General features: G+C 40.4%; 1 protein-coding gene across 1 annotated transcript in view; it reads right to left on the bottom strand.

The window, feature by feature from the left end:
• The window catches only part of cachd1 (cache domain containing 1), a 99332-nt gene that overhangs the window by 13811 nt on the left and 65053 nt on the right, over nt 1–20468 (bottom strand). The window contains exons 6-19 of the mRNA XM_053635765.1: nt 17243–17387; nt 16448–16664; nt 15815–15964; nt 14236–14469; nt 12879–13028; nt 8629–8752; nt 8398–8515; nt 7164–7332; nt 5673–5815; nt 4357–4538; nt 3893–4003; nt 2407–2529; nt 324–423; nt 21–137 (exon numbers count right to left, since the gene is read on the bottom strand). Coding sequence (XP_053491740.1) covers nt 21–137; nt 324–423; nt 2407–2529; nt 3893–4003; nt 4357–4538; nt 5673–5815; nt 7164–7332; nt 8398–8515; nt 8629–8752; nt 12879–13028; nt 14236–14469; nt 15815–15964; nt 16448–16664; nt 17243–17387 — 2083 coding nt within the window. The remainder of the gene's footprint in view (nt 1–20; nt 138–323; nt 424–2406; nt 2530–3892; nt 4004–4356; nt 4539–5672; nt 5816–7163; nt 7333–8397; nt 8516–8628; nt 8753–12878; nt 13029–14235; nt 14470–15814; nt 15965–16447; nt 16665–17242; nt 17388–20468) is intronic.

Below are 20468 nucleotides of genomic sequence, written 5' to 3'. Positions count from 1 at the left end.
CAGAAGTGTCTTGCACTTACCACAATGCTGGTATTAAACTTGTAGAAGCGTTGCACTGTGCGATCACTGAAACTGTTACACAGCTTCTTCTTCACAAAGTTTGGGTGGTTAAGAATATCGTTTGCCACTAAGGGCTCCTGCAAAAAAAATAGATAAATAAACTTTCAGACTTTCTTTGCAAATCAGACACAGGGGGGGAAAAAAAAAGAAGATTAAAAAAGTTTGAAATATATAAACATGTGTGCAGTTTATTCCCAGAACAGACACAAATCTGCATCTCACTTCTGAGCAGTCAATCAGAACGGCAGTGTGTGAATGTGTACCTTATGAGTAATATGTTGCTGCTCTGCTGGAGCGTGGCCTTTAGGGTCGATCAAGGTGGGGTGGGCCACCAGGTAGCCTCTGTCCTCCATAATAAAACACCTACACACACAATGAGAGAAGAACATCTGACAGTCAAGTGAAGACACGATTTAAGAAAATAAATACCTGCTGTGCAAGTGAATCTAGTACAATAAGTATAAGTGCAAATGGATCTATTACAAAATGTATTTTTATGTAAGATTCATGCGTTTTATAACTAGAGATGGAACCGATAATCAGTTTTACTGATATTTTCCCTGATATTTAAGCATTTTTTCCATAATTGGATATCGGTTTTGCAATATAGGATCCACCAATAAATGGCGCCATCATGTGGGCATTGTGAGAATCATGGGAAATAGAGAAAGAGACACTCAAGGAGTCACGATGTTTACCTCATCGAAGCATTTATATTTATATATATGTGTGTGTGTTTATATATATATATATATATATATATATATATATATATATATATATATATATATATATACACATACACACACACACACACATATACATACACACGTGTGTATATATGTATGCATGCATATATATATATATATATATATATATATATATATATATATATATATATATATATATATATATATATATATATATATATATATATACACATACATACACACACCTACACACACACATACATACATACACACACACATACATATTATATACATAAAGACACTTTAGTAACAGTGCACTTTATTGTTTTAGTTTTTTTGCACTCTTTCAAACCCCTATATTTATTGATGTATAAATAAGAGTTTTTGTTTTGTATGCAAGGAGGAAGTGAAATTGACAAAATTGTTGTAAAAAATAAATAAATAAATGGTTTGTTCAGTTCAATGGTGGTGTTATGAATGTATTAAAAAAACCAGAATCCAAATAATAAATAAATATCGGTTAAATATCAGGCTGCTTTCGGTTATCAGGCACATAAACGTGCAAATGATCGGTATCTGTTATGAAAAATCAATATCACTATCTCTATTTATAACCCTGCCCACTGGTGAGGATTTCTGTTTTCTGATTAAATACTGGTATAAACACACAACAAATCTGTGTATATAAGATTCCATTTCTCATTCATAAAGCTCGGTGACACAAACAGTGAAAAAAGCTTACAGCGCCGCATTTTTACCAGCGGAGGAATAATAGCGTGTATTGTGAAAACATTAGGCTCACGGATATACTAAAAGGAAGGAATGCAAGTGTCCAAAGGCCCGGGTGCAAGGGGTGTGTTCCACTTTCTTTAGAAAAGCTCAGATCCGTGAGGTAGCTCAGAATAGTCCTCACTATTGTGCATGCCAGACTGAGCCATTCCACTCAGCTAATCCTGTTTAATGGCTCTGGCACTCAGAACACTGAGAACACTGAGGCCTGACCCCTTCTGAAGCATGAGAAGACCAAGAAAGAGAAAGCGAAAAAGACAGACAGACAGAGAGAGAGAGAGAGAGAGAGAGAGAGAGAGAGAGAGAGTGAGAGAGAGAGAGAGAGTGAGAGAGGGAAGGGGGAGTGCACAAACATTTAGGAGGGAAAAAAGAGAGGTAGAGGAAAGAGAGGAGAAAAGAGGAGCGCTGGCACCAAACTGAACAGGATGTGTCTGGAATGTGCTCATAATCAGCTTATCTCCTTTTGTGTTTCTCATCACCTCGCATCTTTCTCTCCTTTTAAACACAGCTCTTGTAATTATTCCTTGAACTTTATCCACCATTTTTCATCTAATTTTGTTTTCTCCTCTCACTTTTTTTTCCCCCCAGACTCTGAGAACAATTATGCTTCTCTCTAACCACACAATTTGCCTCAGAAAAAAAAGAAGGGGGGGAGGGTAAAGAGTGTACTGTGTGAATGCTGCTTTTCAAATACAGGCAAATCTGATTAGATTCACATAAAAAAAAGGAGTTTTAGAGAGCCTCTGGCCAATTTCCCTGGAGCTCACAGAGAGGCATAGAGCTAGATTTTGGCAGTCTGAAAGAGAGAGAGGGAGAGAGATGATGAAAGAGGTTGGGACATGCTTACCGGATTTTATTTCCCCTGTCCTGGTTGCAGATGGGCAGTAAATCCAGCAGGACTTTATAGAAGTAGCGCAGAGTAAAGTCGATGCCCATTACTGCTACTGCATAGCCTGGGGCCATCTGAGAGCTAGATGCAAGAGGAAAGAAATTGAAGATGAGAAAGGAGATGGGATGGATGTATTACACACCTGGGTTAGGAAATCCTGTCCTGCAGTAATTACTCATTGTTGGGGGGGGAGGGGGGGGAATGAATGTGCTAAATATTTTCATGATAACAAAAAATAGCAGACATTGGTTGGTTGCGTAACTATTCAGCCCCCCAATGGAACAATATTTGGTTGAACAATTATATCTACAAGACTTGTGGGATATGTCTGCATCGGGTACCTGATATTTTTTACACAGTGTACCTAACGAAGAAAAAAGTATCCACACGACATGATGCTACCACCACCATGCTTCACTGTGAGGATGGTGTTCACATGATGATGAGCAGTATTGAGTTTCCAACAAAGGCAGTGGAGCGGAAGGGAAAACCTTTATATAATCACTAATATTGGCACCCTTGGTAAATATGAAAGGCTGTGAAAAATTGTCTTTAATGTTTCAATCTTCTGTTAAAAAAAAAAAAAAAAAAATCACAAAAATACTGTTCTCATGGATATCAAACAATTGCAAGCACAACACAAGATCTATAATATATATATATATATATATATATATATATATATATATATATATATATATATATATCACACATACACACACATCTTTATTAAATATAGGTGTGCAACAATTATTGGCACCCCTACGAATTCATATGAAAAAAATATATTTGAAGTATATTCCCATTGATATTTTACATTTTTAGTACACCTGGGTGACTAGGAACAGGAAATTGTTCAACCATGACTTCCTGTGTCACAGAGGTATAAATATGAGGTAACACACAGGCCAAATTCTCTTAGTCATTCGTAACAATGGGTAAGACCAAGGAATATAGCTGTGATGTGTGGGAAAAGGTTGTTGAGCTTCACAAAATGGGAAGTGGCTATAAGAAAATAGCACAGGCACTGAAAATGCCCATTTCCACCATCAGGGCAATAATTAAGAAGTTCCAGTCAACTGGAAATGTTATGAATCAAGCTGTAAGAGGACGGTTGTCTATATCGTCTCAACGCACTATGAAGAGGATGCAATTTTTTGAACAAAAGATCAAAAGGTTGATCAATAAAGACAATTTTTCACAGCCTTCTTCGTTCATATTTACCAAAGGTGCCAATATTAGTGGAGGACACTGTATATCTAAACTACCCACATCTTCCAAACAGCCATATACACACACCTTACATTTCTATTTTTATTATGTATCAATGTGAGCAACTGTCAAATTAAATTCTGCATGAGGGAATATTCCTTGGCCGATAAATGTCCGTTCTGATTCTGATTCATATGCCTTCATATCCTCTTTAAATAATGCATTCCCTCACCTAGAGGCGTGGATGGTGTGGCTGATGGTGACCACATAGCCGGCTCCACCAACATCGAGGTACGGTCCGGTGAAAGTGATCAAACCAGGATTGGCCACAGCATGCAGATACCTATAACAGCAGAAGGTCAAATGTCAAATCAGTCAATTAAAATTAAAAAATGGCTTCCATACTCCATTCAGTGACCTTATAGTAATGCCAAGGATAGCTTTGAGCTGCATATTTGACTCATTATATTAATTCCCTGTGATCAGGACTGGACAGAGGTAAATCTGAATATTAAAACTGTGAGAAACTTAAAAACCTCAGGTTTACATCTGCAGAGAAAATAGCATTAAGAGGAGCAGTGTACAAGAGGCCAATACTCTTTAGTCTGCTGTTCATCACCAGCTCCCAGGGAGTCTGGAAGGCTTTTGGTGCTGTGTTAGAGCATGGAGACCTGTGCCCTCAGGCCCTAATCTCACCATTGTCTCCTGGTGGGGTCAAAGGCTTTGTCCATCAGCGAGCCGGGGTAAATCCGCAGCACCCCATTGGGCGTTGCTATGTAACGGCGCACAATGTAGCAGTTCAAGCTGCTCAGCTCCATAAGACTCAGCCATTCGTCCGTCACGTGACTGGTCGCCATCACATCGTTCCTGACAGATGACTAGGGAAGAAGAAGAAGAAAAAAAAGAAGATACTGAGAGTTGGGTTCCATCAAATCTGTGCAATTATTGAAAGAAAGAGAAGAAAACAGGGAAGGAATTTAGGTGGCCAAAGTGTGGAGTGTTCAGGCCCGAGTTAAGAACACATCATCGGAGTTACTACTGCGACTACTTGATTGAAATTCTCCATAACTGGTGGCTTCATGGTGGACAAAATCGATAAACTTCGATAAAGTCAAATTAGCATCGCTGACCAGTAACACCCTTGCCTCCCTTGGCTTTACTGACCTCTGAAGGTAAAGGTTATTGTTTGTATCGCAGTGCAAAAGATCCAAAAATGAAGGAGGAGGTGTTAACTTTTGCAGTTTGAAGCCATGAGATTTTAGATAATACTTTCCAACTGGACTATAATTTACTTGATAAAAAGAGGCAGTGGTACACACTCAGTCAGGAGGCTGGATTAGATGGTACTTTTGCGCTTTACTTTTTATACTCTGCAAGTTAGCTAGCTTGCTAGCAACCAGCTCAGAGGCTGGCAAGCAAGACAGGCCGAACACAAACTATCAGTGGGTAAAACTTGATTTTTAGTTGTTTTTATTACCCCTGCATTCATTTAGAAAAGCTGGATTGTATTTATAACACTGACGAAACCAGACAGCTGCAATGCTATGTATAGTTAAATTGTGAACTCTACCAAAACTGGGGACTTTTGCAGTCGCCAGTGTTCTAGGGACACACCTATTTAGCAAATTTCTAGTGTGTATGCGGGTCCTGGCATAAACTGGACTGCGGCGGTGTCCAATTCAGGCAGCAGGGTGTGTGTTTTTCTTCCGGCCTGGGGGTGGCTGAGGCGTGTCTCATCACGCTTTGGTGTTTGGAAATAATTTCAAATCATAAAAAGCAACCACATTCCAGCTGTCATGCAAAAATACAAATACAGTCCCAAAGAATTTCACACGAACCTTCTTTCAGTCCATCTCGCCAGTTTTTTTTTTGCAGTGTGTGTTTGTGTACCTCCAGGCCTGGATTCGGTAATGACGTGTGCGCTGTCACTCAGGAGACAGTGATGTGTAACTAAGAACATGTTTGTGTGTAACTTCAGGCTCGGGTTGGCATTGAGCTGTGTGTATGTGTACCTTCAGGCCAGGGTTGGCTATGAGGCGTGTGTTATCACTCAGGTAGGCTGTGTAGTGCTCCACCATGCGCTTGGTCTCTGGCTGACTCAGGTGCTCGTAAGGAGAGGAGAAACTGCCGGCTGATAACATCACGGCTGGGCTCTCTGTGGAGACAAACGCACTTTAAACGGCTTTCACGGAATGATGTAATCATCCATGCACGCCAATGATATTCAGTAACATGAATGAGATTATATTATTTTGCTAAATGTGCAAATATGACCCGGAACGTCCCTTCTTATATCTATATACTGTAAAAATGAATAGCACACTGATTCTGTTTCAGTGCTTTCCACTGTTCATTTTGGCATTTTATCATTAGCTTGTTATGAAAAGAATAACATAACAGCATTATTAACTGTTGTGAAATTCACAATTTGATGAATTTACAGAAAGCATAAATGGGGAAAAGGCTGGCTTTAGAATAGAAAAGGACCTTCTCTATCTCAGCTATGTAGCTTATAAGGAGAACCAAAATTATTTTTAGATATGAATACCTATCGAGTTTAATTTCAGTACGTTCGGTTGATCAACTTCGATGTTTAGGAAAAAAAAAACAACTTTCGGCACTAATGAAATGGTTTAACATTAAGTTGGTCTTTAGACCACAGTGCTCTTAAACCCTTGAATCTGATTGGTTAGAAGGTGATTCATTTTCTACAACAGCATCTCCGACTGTAATTCAAACCACAGGTTTATACTAATACGCCGGTTCTAACGGTGTTGTCTCTATAGTAACAGCTCGTTCGTGGGAACCTCGTACGGTGGACACTCCATGTAATCGAAAAATGATTTAACAAACATCTAATCATCGATATAGTAAAGTTCTCTGTAAGGAGACGAACATTTATGGAAGGAGGCACCGGTATCGGTGCTTCGAGCGTACGTTTTCCACCATGGAAAGAAAAAAAAAAGTCTTATTAACTTAAAGTTAGAGAAGAATAAAAAAGAAAAAGAAAAGAAAAAAAAAAAGAGAGATGCTGGTGATGGAACAACTGTTTATAGCTGCTACAGCATACGTGATGACTTGTTTCGCTGATGTTTGACAATTTTAAATGTAACTATAAATGGATAAAAAGTATGATGCGTCATTCTTTAAAAAAATAAACAGTGTAATTGTTGGCAAATTGCTATTGGTGTAAGAGGTAATAAAAGAAACGGCTCACACCACCGTGTCGTTGATGACTTTTTCCTATTACGCCATGTCCTGAAGTGTTTTATACTTTACATGACTAATTGTTAGTTCGTACAGAAACAGTGTTGTGTAACCCATCTATGTAATGACAGTCAGCTTTTTTTAATTGTTCTACACCATTAAATTATTCACCCAGCTTTTATGAGGAAATCAATACCACATGTGCCTACACTCTACACCACTTTCACGCACAGAATGGGTTTGGTGACCGGCCGAAATCCAAGTAACCGTGTGGTTTCAGGTCTCAGGCTGCTTACCCACGGTAGCGAGCTGTTTGAAGTGCAGGCAGGAGCTGGGTTGACCCAGCAGGTCGAGCCGGTGGTACAAGAGCTTACTGCTGGGAGCTGTGTTCAGGTTCTTCAACTGCTTCACGGGGATCTCAGGCTGAACGTACACTATGCACAGGATGAATGACGTGTCCTGCACCTACACAACGCAAAAAAACAAACAAAAAAAAGATTAAAAAAAAAAGCAATGAGAATAGTGTGAAAACATTTGCATGACAAATCTTTTGATGCTTATGTAAAATCTGATGTGTGTTACATAGTGTCCCCTGGAGTGTTGGCACCGATGGGACAAGTTAGGTCAGACGACCTAATATTAAAGTATCCTACTTCTATGTTCGTGCATTTACAGAGTGTAGTACACACACTGAGATCACAAACTCTAGTTGAGAAGAAGTAAAGTCACTTTAATGGGAAACATGATTACTTTTTAAATAAATTTCAAAAAAGTTTTTATTCTGAGCCAGAATAATAAATAAAAACCCCACTGGCGCTCATAATACAGTCAGCTCGTCTGATAAACGTGTTCTGGCAATAAGACCCAAAGGCATTCCTCTGCATATGAAACACTTGGTGGAGGAAGACAGGGTCAGTAAGGTAAGTGGTTCAACATAGCAACTGAAATATGTTTTTACTTTATGTCGTACTTAAATGTACATTCATATCATCTGGCAGACACTGTTATTCGTCATAGGTTCCATCAAAAACATATCTTCATCCAAGTACAAACAGGTCAGGGTCAAAGAATACGATCAAGCCAAAAACCGTGTTAGAGAGGAGTTAGTATAAGTTGGGTACAACAACAAAAACAGTACAGGTTTAAAAAATAAATAAATAAATAAATAATTGTTTGATTGCTCATGACGACTCTGTTGGACAGCTGAGAAATGCAGACATGGCTGAAAACGAAGATTTATATTTTTGCCAAGCCTACCAATTTAGGTTAACTGGACAAAATGCACAGAGTGAGTGCCATAAATGAAGCTGGAGCCTTGTGGAAAAAGTGCATGCTGGGAAAAGTTGTAAAAGTACTTAAATATAGTTATGTGGGAAAGTAGCTAGCCTAAGGATTGAGCTCCATAGTTTCTTCCCCTTCTAACCTGACTGGAATGTCATATAAAGTAAACGGAGAAAAGAAAAAAGAAAAAAAAGAAAAAAGAAGTAGTGCATGGTGTGAAGAACACAAAGTTGGCAGAAGTTTCTATACCAGTTTCCAAGCGTAGCTGACGTTGTAGGCGTCACGGCTCGGGTCTCGCAGACGATTCACATGCCAGGACAGAGACGAGTTGATGGGTACAGAGATCACCTGGCTCCCCAGAGGCAAACTGACACAGAACAATACGTGCCATTAATCATCCTATAGCCTTCGATAAAAAGGGTCCCTCCACCTTTTGATAGTTATGTTACAAACTGCTTTAATCCTGAAGCGGTCACTCACCTGAGGATGTTTTGGCGAACGGCGGCAAATCCGGGGATATTCTCGTAGTGGATGATGTCTGTGTGTAGAGGGGCTTCGGTCATCAGGTACGGACGAGTCAGAGACGGGTGCATGAGGGTGAAACCTGACAAAATAATCCAGGAGATTCATGTAAAACTCATTACAATAATTACCCACTAGTCTCGAGAACAGTTATTTAAATGTGAATATCTTGACAGGCTTGAATTCTAGTAAAATGACAGTAGTCTAGTAAAACAATTTTCATATTAGTCAAATGTGCTGCCTGAGGATTTCCATCACAGCTCACACCGCCACCCCATTATTATTATTATTATTATTATTTTTGTGCAATTTTCATACTGGTTTATTTATTGCTTTGTTGTACACAGAGGTGTCAACATTGCTAACTAGAAAATCTTAGCAGGCAGAAAGGAAAATCAATACCACAAAAATCAAAGTCAAAGTCATTCGATTTCCTCCACCAGATGTGCAAGGTGGAGGCAAATAGTCCTAAGGTAAAGTCTTAGTTGTGTCCCAAACGACGTACTATACACTATTCCGGGGGTCGGAAACCTTTATACGAGATGTGCCAATGAATGTTTTTCCAATGTGCCGTATCAGCATTAACGTTTAATTACATCACAATATAAATTGTTCAATAGATTTAAACTATTCATATACATAACAGCAACATTTTTGAACCTTGCTTATGAATGCCTGTGGCTGAGCGCATTTCACTTTCGAGGTCGAATAACAGCAATTCGGGGGCGGCAGCTGCTCGAACGGTGGGATCATTATTATTCAGTCGGCTCAAGTTCAGTTTTTAATTGTAGCGTCCGTCCTCTAACTGAAATAAATGATTTTTATTATTATAAAAAGGCAAAACGGCGGTGGGGGCGGTGCCGCTACTGGCAAATGATGTAATCGATGTGCGGCCCAAACACCGGCAATCACAGCGAGCCTAGTTCAAAGCTTTGTGCTTTCTGCACGCTGAAGTCGGACATTTAGCTCATTGAAGTGGCCTGTGATATGAGTGAGAAACATAAAAGTTTCAAAACCCACATCTCATCTTCAAGTTCAGGGTAGACTTGGTCTTTTTCAGGCAGGAAGGCTTCAATACTGTCAAAGCAGCCAACGAAACCTCTCCAAAACCTTACCACAGCTTAGCCACCTTATCGAGGAATATCTGTGTACGTGCAGTCCATTTCCTTCGAGAAGGGACTGGAACTGGCGGTGCGTGAGGGACGATCGCTTAATTATGAGCAATGAACAATCTCCACAACTGTAGCCATAACTTCATTAAGATCCGAATTTGGCATTTTTGCACAGAGAGAGAGTTCATAAAATGAGCAACATTCCACACGTCGTTTTTTTCGCTTAAATAAGCGCATCATCCGGGCACTTCTTCTTGGTGGAATTTTCAGTGTGAACACACTACTCACATTATTTATACTTCAAAATGACGTAGAATAGTGCATGAGAATGAGATTTGGGATGTACCTCTTGTTAATAATAAGTATACACAACCCCCCCCCCCCCCCCCCCCCCCCGAAACTGCAAATGTATCCATCTTTCACATCTTGCATCCTTTCACCTTCATAAACTGTCTTTTCTACTGTCTCAACCACACTCGCATTTGTTCTGAATGTTGCTTTATTAGGAAAAGCCGAAAAAACCTGGTTCTCGAGTGTCTCCTGCATTGCTGTAGCAGGGCGTCGAAAATAGCAAACGGTACGGCTTTTACAACATAGATCCCGGTACCTCTGTATATACTCATACTTGCAGAGTACCACCCTGTTTCTAAATGTCCTCTTACGTTCTAGACAAAAGGCAAAATGCTTTGGAAGCCATAAGAGGTTCAACCGGTAAAACTACATAGACACTCATCATACAGTCATTATCTTATGACACCTATATAATTTGCACTAGTTCTAGTCACGTCAGGACACATTCTTCACTGTCTTCTACACGACGAGTTCGCGACATTTCTCTTTGTACGATGCTATTTCGAGAAGTTTATTGCGTGCTGCATGTAGAAATACTGTTCACACGTAGGAGATTTATTGTATTTGAATCCCTGCGACATTCTCGAAACACGTGGCAATAAACCATGAATCTGACAACGTTAAACCACAACACGCCGCTTGATAAAGGGGCTTTTAATCCTCAGCGCCGTGCCTTGGCTATGGTTCACAGTGCATTTAGTGAGCAGCTGGAGACGGCAGGTGCAGCATCCTCTCACCCGGAGAGCGGTGCTTCAGTTTCCTCAAGAGATCACATGCTTCGTTAGAGGAAATGAGATTGAACACTAATAAGCACCACTTATTTTTGCTCATTTATTCACCTTAGCTTGTTATTTAGTTCATCCTAAATCTGGAAACTTGTCGATTTAGGGATCCAAGAACTCAGCGATGATTATTACAAATGCATTTTTAAACGATAACTTAGTCGGCGCTAATCTGCCACAAACACTATGCAGCAGAGCACATAAAAATGCGTGATTGTTGACATTTTCTATCAAGAAGATTTTCTTTTGCTTTTAAGGCTTTAACAGCCAGAGGTAAAGATGTCACTGGAGGTTTTCCACCACAGGAAAGACTTCAGAACAGGGAATTGTGGTTTCTTGGTAAAATGACAAGCTGCATTTTGTTGTCCTATTAACATCAAGAGAATTAAAAAATAATAATAATAATAATAAAAAAAAGAGAGATACTGGTAAGGGAATAACTGTTTATAGCTGCTATAACATACAGGAAGGGATAACAGGAACCAACTCTGTACCAGAGAAAACATGTAACTGATAAAAAGAATAATGTATGGTTCATTAATAAATAAAATTGTTAGTGCTGGCAAACTGCTGTGGTAGAAGTGTGATAGAACACTTTGAGACATGCTGTTATAGGAATCGCAGCACACTGTCGCTGATCGTTGTCTACAGCAGCACACGGCCTGCTGTGTTATATTCCTTAATTCAGTGGATCTCATCCAGAGGGGCACAAATTGTTTTCAAGAAAAAAAAACCAACACACACACACAGACAGGGCATCATTTGTGTACTCTGTGTATTTTATAGCTTTTCAAATAGAATGTGCATAAATGAAAAACCCCACGTTCTCTCTCCCTCTGTATTTTCTTTTTGCTGGGGAGAGGCGGAGCTTAGCCTGTCTTTTATCTCGCTGTCAGTGCAGAACAGTGTTGCGACTTTTCAGACTCCTTTAGCGACTTTTTTGCAACAAAAAAAAGCACCTAGCGACTTTTTGGACAAACTTTAGCGACTTTCCAAATGTCACCAGTACTGTCCTGCAAGCGCGAGGTCTTGCTTTCTCGCTGCACTCACACCTCTCTCTGTGTCTGCTCTGTTCAGTGAGAGGCCGAGAGCCGGAGCAGCACATCCCGGTGATCGCATGGCAGCTGACATAGACATGAATGTAAAAAGAAGCAAGCGCAGGTGTCCCACTGATTGATTTAACAATGTCATGGATAATGAGACGTGCCCTTCGTCCCAATTTACATTATTCGTATACGAATGTTTTTAGAATGCAAGACGAATGGACTGCAACATGATTTAAATGTAAAATAGTCCACGTTATTACAGCCTAGTTCGCTTGTTCAAAGTAGTTCTAGTGTTCAGAAACATTTTTGATCATTCATGTTCCATACCTGTCCGATATATAGTTTTATAAAAGTCATAAAAGTTATTTTAAAAAATCATAGAAGTTATGAAAAGTAATTAAAGTACAAAAACAAAAAAAATCTATGTAACTATCTATCAAAACAGATTATAGATTAGGTTTTATGTATGTATGTATGTATACATATATATTTTATTTTATTTTTATCTCGCTTTTATTTGGGTTTGCCACATGATAGGGGAGGCTCGGAGGGGAGTGGGAGGGGTGGATCGGGGCTTTAGTTACAAAAGGTTGAGAACCTCTGCCTTAAATAAACACTGTGAAGGAAGTCACGTTAGCATAGAGCCTGGATTTTTGAAGCAGATTCTTTTCTCTAATGGACTGTTCAATTGACCCAACAGACCCTTGAGTGAGCACCATATGCAGGTAAACCGTTATAAAGAAACAAAAGCTGTTCTACTGCAGAATGTATGACAGGGCCATACATCCAAAGTTGTTGCTCCCAAATTAGTGCTCAAGAGGTAATTAATTAGTTAGTCCAGGAGGTTGCACAAGTTAATTTGCTTAAAAATACTGCTGCAAAATAACTGAACCCCACCACCATATCAGTGTTGTTACCTTTGTTATCTATGAGGAAGGTGTAAGAGGCCAGAGAGTCCTGGTAGTAGGTGACGTCCTCAAGGATATAAGCGAGGTTCACATCCACTCCCACAACTCCAAGCAGCAGGTTCCCAAAGTAGCATGGCCGGCTGACTGTCATAATGAAGCCTAGGGGAAATAAAAGAAAAACGGTTCTCCTTAGCATCTTAGTTATTGAAGGGCCATGAACCCTCCCCGACCCCCTTTTCAGCTCAAGTGTACCTCTCAATGTTTTTGAAAAAGGCAACTTAAATGGGCATGGATGGCTGTGAGAAGAAGGGAGGGGAGTGGGAGTGGGCGTGGCAGGGCAAGGCAGAGGAGGAAGAGGGTTAGGGTGCTGTCGTGAATAATTAATGAACCAGTTTTCTCCCGCAATTAAAATTTATGGATGCTAACGTTGTCTTTTATGATGTGCGATATGACCACCTCTGATAAAATAATCAGAAAATGCAGTTTAGTGTTCCGTGACTCTTTACGCTAAAGCAATAATGACTGTGACTTCGTAGCCTCTTGGATACTCTGAGGCATAAAATCTCTGGAGGGTTTGTTAATGCAGTGAACACAGGGTCAATACAGAGGGTCAAGCTTCTTGAACTGACAACCCCAATTCAAATGAGCACTTCTTCTCAAGTGGCTCAGTGGGTTTAAAGCACCATGTTTAAGGGCTGTGTGATTAATCGTATGTTCCATTTCGATTATGGTCTCCGACGATTATGAAAACAACATAATCGAGATGAAGCGATTATTGTGCCGCATTCGTACTCATTTTATCTTTTTAAAAACCGCGCCCCGTTTTTCTTTACAGTGGTGCACTTTCGCCCCTCCCTAAAAGGGCAAACTCGCTTTTCCTCCATAGTCATGCCAGGGGCTAATGGTTCAAACAGACAGGGCAGAGGACCTGCACCACTATCTATTGTGTCTCCATTTAGCCCTGGGGATTCAGGAGGAGAGAAGTCCTCTGCCTCATCTGCAAACTATCCTGTCACTATCCATCTTTATTCGGAGTGTTCTGAAGGCTAGCCCCCCTCCCCTGCCTTTCCCTGCCACGCCCACTCCCCGTCCCTTCTTTGCACAGCCATCCACGCCCGTTTAAGCTGCATTTTTAAAAACATTGAGAGGTAGACTTGAGCTGAAAGAGGGGTGTTTCATGATCCTTTAAACATTTGACTGGAAATGCTAGGACTACTACTGCTACCAGTAATAATAATAAGCAGGAATTTTATATTTGGATTAATGTTACCAAGATGATGTACAGTAGTCATAGTGTGTGTGGTGCAATTCTAAGAGTTTAATCACTGTAAAAATGAGACACAGCACAGGTTGTGTTCTAACTCACTATCACCCATCTGATCAGCGTAGGGCAGGCTGAAGGAGGCCACGTCGATCATGCGGTTGGGCAGGTTGATGTAGAAACGGCCCACGCTGGTCTCCAGGTTGCTGAGCTGGTTCAGCACCATCATGCTGCCCTTCACGACAGGGAGCGCGGTACGATCCAAAACGCTGTATTTCGCAGAGTTCTGCTCGGCCAGGTCGCGCATAAATGCCAACTCCTTCAGACCCGTTACACCCTCTGTGTGCGAGAAACATTTAGCATTTTTACTAAATAATAATCATCAACTTGGATCCACAAATTTTCACACCTCTGTACAGAGGTGCTAACATTGCTGAGACAAAAATCCCATCAAGCGGGGGGTGACATACACTTGGCAACCCAAAATCCTAGCATAATGAGTCAGTGGATGACATGACAGACATTTATTTTTTAAAAACAGCTGGTGAACATTTTTAAACATGAAAACTTCTCTGAACGCCTAAAAATGTAACTGTTCTATGTTTATACCAGCATTTTGTCAGTATGGTGAATTAATTTGGAACTGGCCAAGATAGCTCACTTTTAATAACAAGGCACATGGCTTAGACATGGATGTTCAAGGGGTTTGGATCAACGTTTATGTTTAATGCGATAAATGAATTCCATACCGAGTGACATACGGGCTTAATAGGACGTTTTAGAATTTTTTTCCTCCCAACTGTCTTCCGAGTTAAGCCGGGTGCACACTGTGTGATTTTTAATAGTCCTTTGTGACTGTTGCTTGTCAGACTGTACGAACATGATCCCCACTGTAAGCCATGTCACACTGTAGGATCTCAGCTGTCATTAATGTCAAACTGTACGACGGTCAAGACGCAAAAAACGGACACACGCGAGAAGCCTCGTACGGAGTAGGAGCTGCAGCAGAACTTCCATGGTCTGTCGGGAAACACGTCGAACTAGCGATCAAAGACTACAGATTTTATCCTAGGATTGTAGGAATCTTTTAGAATTCTCAAAATTGGTCTCAGACAACCGAATCATGGCCAAAATCATACAGTGTGAACCCAGCTTTATTCACTTCCAACTGCCGCTCCATTTCAACGGGGCGTTCCGGTCTGAGCTACAGCACAATTCTGCTCTTCATACACCACCATGCTAATCAAGTCCAATCATATTTTCTGTCATCTACGACACAAAAAGCCCTCGGCGCACTTTCATGTCACTGAGTGCCCTTTGATGTGTTCTGCTGCTTTTCTCTTTCTTCCTTTAGATATCATGCATTTTAATTCACCTCATACTCAGCTAATGTATGTTAATAACAGGCTAATGCATGCAGAGACAGAGACTGAGAGAGAGAGTGAGAGAGAGAGTGAGAGAGCCAGGTGAGGAGGACAAAGAAGAGGCCTTTCTTATGATACACACAAATACAGAGCCGGAGAGATGAAAGGGTGAGGACAGAGCAAAACGTTTTTATAGAAGTATGAGCATGTATATGCACGCATACACAAATACAGCCGTCAAAGCTAATCAATGTCTAAGATGAATGTGTCTAAGTTACAAATCATGCTGGAGGATAAGAAAAGGCTGGAGTGTGTGTTACCGTTAATAAGGGCATAGGTGAGGATCATTACGGAGTTGTTGAGATGCCGATTCTCCTCTTTAACCACATTTAGAGTGGATTTCTTCTCATGGTCCGAGGAGTCTCGAGAGGTGACGCCCGACGACAGGTAGATTATCACCATATCGGTGTCTGAGAAAGAGAGAGCGAGCGAGGGCAAGGCAAGGCAAATTTATTTGTATAGCACATTTTCAACAACAGGGTAATTCAAAGTGCTTTACATAAAACATTAAAGCAACACAAAGCAACACTTAAAAAGAAAAGACATTTAAAAAGACTTCATTAAAAATATATAAAAATAAATAAAAATCAAACACCTTGATGATTTAATTAAAAGCAACAGCAAAAAGAAAAGTCTTCAGTCTTGATTTAAAAGAACTGAGAAAACATTACTAAAGCTCTAAGACAGGAGTGTCCAATCTTATCCGGAAAGGGTCGGTGTGGGTGCAGGTTTTCCATCCAACCAAGAAGAAGCCACACCTGAGTCTATTGAAAGCCAAGATCAACTGATTGAACAGGTGGAATCAGGTGTGGCCCTTTGCGGATAAGATTGGACACCCCTGCTCCAAGAGGTTCGGTTCAGGTTCTAGGTTCGCGCTATGTCAGATGTCTTACTGCTATGGGGTCTGCCCATGCTGCTGGTGTTCCTCAGAAGCTGAAAGGCCTTCTGGAAGCCCAAGGCATGCTGGGTAGCACTGTCTGATGACTTAATGCTGTTAATGAACGTGCTCATCTTGCGCTTGGTCTCACTGGTGGCAGGAGACAGGAAGCTCTTGTAGCACTGATCCAAGGAGCAGGAGCGAACCGTTTCAGCCACCGTCAACACTGAGATCTGCAGAGGAGGAAAAAACAGAAGTCCGATTTAGAGAAGAAGAAACACAAACACATTTGATATCTTAATAAAAACGAAAGCAATGAAAAGATTTCAAATATCCAAGACAACTTTAACAGGCTTATTATTATTAGACAGAATTAAGCATGAAATACTTTAAACCTATTAACAATTTGATACGCAAATTATTAGACAATGACAGAAAGCTTTTGCCACAGAATTTATGAGCAGAGTTTGATAAGGCGCCGCTGGCTAACTCAGTTACTGTTGAACTAAATCGTGGCTTTTGCGGTATATGGCAGATTTGGACGAGTTTGGCTAGTGTTAAACAATTAGCTGAGAATATGACGATACTGCAATCCCATTCGTGTCCATCTGTAAGAAATACAGGCTAGTTTACTAGAAGGGTTTACTTAACTGGCCGTCTAGCTCTTTGGGGAAGCAGAAGAATGTGGGGCGTTTCCAGATTGCATTTTCATGGACACCATTATTATACATCTGAAATATTCTGTTCTTAGAAAGACAACACATGCAGAGTGCTGATGTACGTTTCTAGCTGTGTGTGTGGATTTTCTCACTTTATCATGTTCGTCGATGGAGTTGAGGATGACGAGAGCGGCGTCGCGGGCGATCTGGAGCTGTGTCTCACTCACGGAGGCGCCGTGATCGACGAGCACCACCACATGCTTTGACTGCGGCCTCACCGCTGACACATACACAGGCCTGACAAAAAAAACAAAAACAAACAAAAAAAAAAAAAACACGCGCATGATCAGATTTAAAACCTTCATACAAACAAAGCAACAAAAGGAGAGGAAGAACGAGAGGAAGAGAGAGAAAAGGAACCACTTACAAACCCAACCTGGACTAGAGTGAAGCACTCATGTTCTAGATGCACTGCAGTACATCGTGCAGGAATACCTCTAGGCAACAGGTCAGTAACATGATTGGGTATAAAAAGAGTATCTTAGAGAGGCAGACTCTTTCAGAAGTAAGGATAGGCAGAGGTTCACCAATCTGCGAAAAACTGGTCTAAAATTTGCGGAACAATTTCAGAGTAATGCTCCTCAATGTAAAATTGTGAAGACTATGAACATCTCATCTACAGTACATAATATGAAAAAATTCTGAGAATCTGGAGGAATCTCTGTGCGCAAGGGACAAGGGTGAAAATCAATACTGCTTGCCCGTGATCTTTGGGCACTCAGGCGGCGCTGCATTAAAAACAGGCATGATTCTGTAATGGAAATCACTGCATGGGCTCAGAAACACCTGCAGAACTTATTGTCTGTGAACACAGTTCACCGTGCCGTCCACAAATGCTGGTTAAAGCTCTATCATGCAAAGAAGAAGCCATATGTGAACATGATCCAGAAACGCTGCCATCTTCTCTGGGTCAAAGCTCAGTTAAAATGGACTGAGGCAAAGTGGGAAACTGTTCTGTGCTCAGACGAATCGAAATGTGAAATTCTTTTTGGGAACCATGGGCGCTGCGTCCTCTAAAGTAAAGAGGACTAAAGAGCAGAGGGATCATCCGGCTTTTTATCAGCGCTCAGTTCAAAAGCCTGCATCTCTGATGTTATGGGGTGCATTAGTGCCTATGGAATGGGCAGCTTGCACATCTGGAAAGGCAGCATCAATGCTGAAAGGTGTATACAGGTTTTAGAGCAACATCTGCTTCCATCCAGATTCCATCCCATCCTTAATTCTGAGAGACTCTGCCTCTCCAAGATACTCTTTTTATAACCAATCATGTTACGGACCCGTTACCAATTAACCTAATTAGTTGCAAAATGTTCCTCCAGCTGTTTCTTTTTAGTAACACTTACTTTTCCAGCCTTTTGTTGCCCCGTCCCAACGTTTTTCGACACGTGTTGCGGCCATCAAATTCAAAATTACCTTATTTGTTTTCTTAAAATGGTACATTTACTCAGTTTATACATTTGATATGTTTTCTATGTTCTATGGTGGATAACATATGGGTTTATAAAATTTGCAAATCATTGCATTCGATTTTTATTTACATTTTACACAGCGTCCCAACTTTTTGGGAATTGGGGTTGTATACATCAATACGACATTCTGTATCCTCCGCTTCCCTCTGCATCACAGAAACAGGAAGTAATGTGACAAGCTGAACCAATCACAAATTACTTCCACACTTGATGCGAAAGCAAGCGAATGCCTGACAACTCTTTTAAGAAGGACCTGGGATCTGTTCTCAGCGCACATAGAAAACTGTGAAAATGACTCAAGTGTGCAAAAAGTACCTTGGTGTCCCTACAATGTAGGCATGTAGGATGCGTCTGCATGAGTAGGATTGTTACTCATCACTCATTCAGGACAACAGAATGCACTCCTCAAAGAGAGCAGGAAAAGAATGAGCAGGAAACAAAAAAGAAGAGAGAACAAGACAGAAGAAGAGCCACAAAAGCATAAAAACCCCACACTTCCCAGAGATCGCTTCTTGTGGCCTTTACTGAGGAAAACTCTGCATCCCAGCCAACTGCACAGAGCCGATTAAACCACTAAATTAACTTTAGAGCTTCCTAAAAATCGAACCCTGACCCTGCCAGACAAGACAGCAAACCTCAGTGGACCTGCTGGACACCATACTTGCATGTTTTCTGAGTATTTATTACAGGGAAATGGCAGAGAAAATCCGTAAGACATTTTATTTGTTGTTTTTCATGGCTGCTTTGACATTTCTAGACTGCACAATTTTCTGCTGAAAGCCTGACTTTTATAAACGATGCTTTCGCCGGGTTTACTGCTGAACCTCAAGCCTGTCGCTGTCTATAAACACGAATAACAGCTTTGCCTTTACTCCTCGATATCCACTCGTTAAAAAGGCACCAGAAAAAGTTCTTGATCTTGACTGAGTCTATAAGCACCATTTCTAGAGAACATTTTGGCTGATTTTGTCTTAAACATTTATTTTTTTTTGTGCAAACAAATTCCTAAAATAAACGTTACGTTTCCTCTTTACTTTGTGGTGGAAAATTATATAATTAAAAAATTTATGAAAGAATTACAGAACGAAAGGAACTTCAAGAAACCCAAAATGTTTAAGAAAACACAAATGCTATTTTTTCCTATGGCATCACCCTAATGAACCTTTTCAGTCACTTTACTTTTTATAACGTGTTCATGTAGACGTGATCGTGCTTGTTTGGGTTGTCTGGGCCACGGACTTGTCTCAGTGAACTTTCTATTTGCTGTAATATTGTTGTAAATACAAGGTGAGTCAGTTTCCATCCTGCCATGGCCTTGGGTCCGTGTGACTCACTTTAAATCACTCTCTTGTCCCAGTAGACAGGAGTTGTTAAAACTACTGAACTACACCACTTATTCAGAAGATTTCCTTTGTAGGGAAATGATGACGAAACCCTTTTTGATATGTTCGAGCCCGAGTTTAGTCAGGAGTATTGATTGGGTTTCTTGACTCTCACCTGCCTCTGGTGTGAGAACCCTGAACTTGCCTGATCTCGTTTACATTGTTAAAGCTGGAGCCAAACCCTGCATGAACTCGCTCAGTCTTTACTCAGAACAGATTAAAAGACAGTTTAACCTTCTTGTGTTTTTCTTTGCAATACACTGTTCATTTCTGCATAAACATACATACATACATACATACATACATACATACATACATATATATATATACACACACACACACACACATGCATATAAATACACATACACACACATGCATATATAACTATATATATATATATATATATATATATATATATATATAACTATATACACATATATATATATATATATATATATATATATATA

Source organism: Ictalurus furcatus, chromosome 11, assembly GCF_023375685.1.
Source record: "Ictalurus furcatus strain D&B chromosome 11, Billie_1.0, whole genome shotgun sequence".
In the NCBI taxonomy this organism is placed as follows: Eukaryota; Metazoa; Chordata; class Actinopteri; order Siluriformes; family Ictaluridae; genus Ictalurus; species Ictalurus furcatus.
This window is presented reverse-complemented; position numbering and strand designations above follow the sequence as displayed.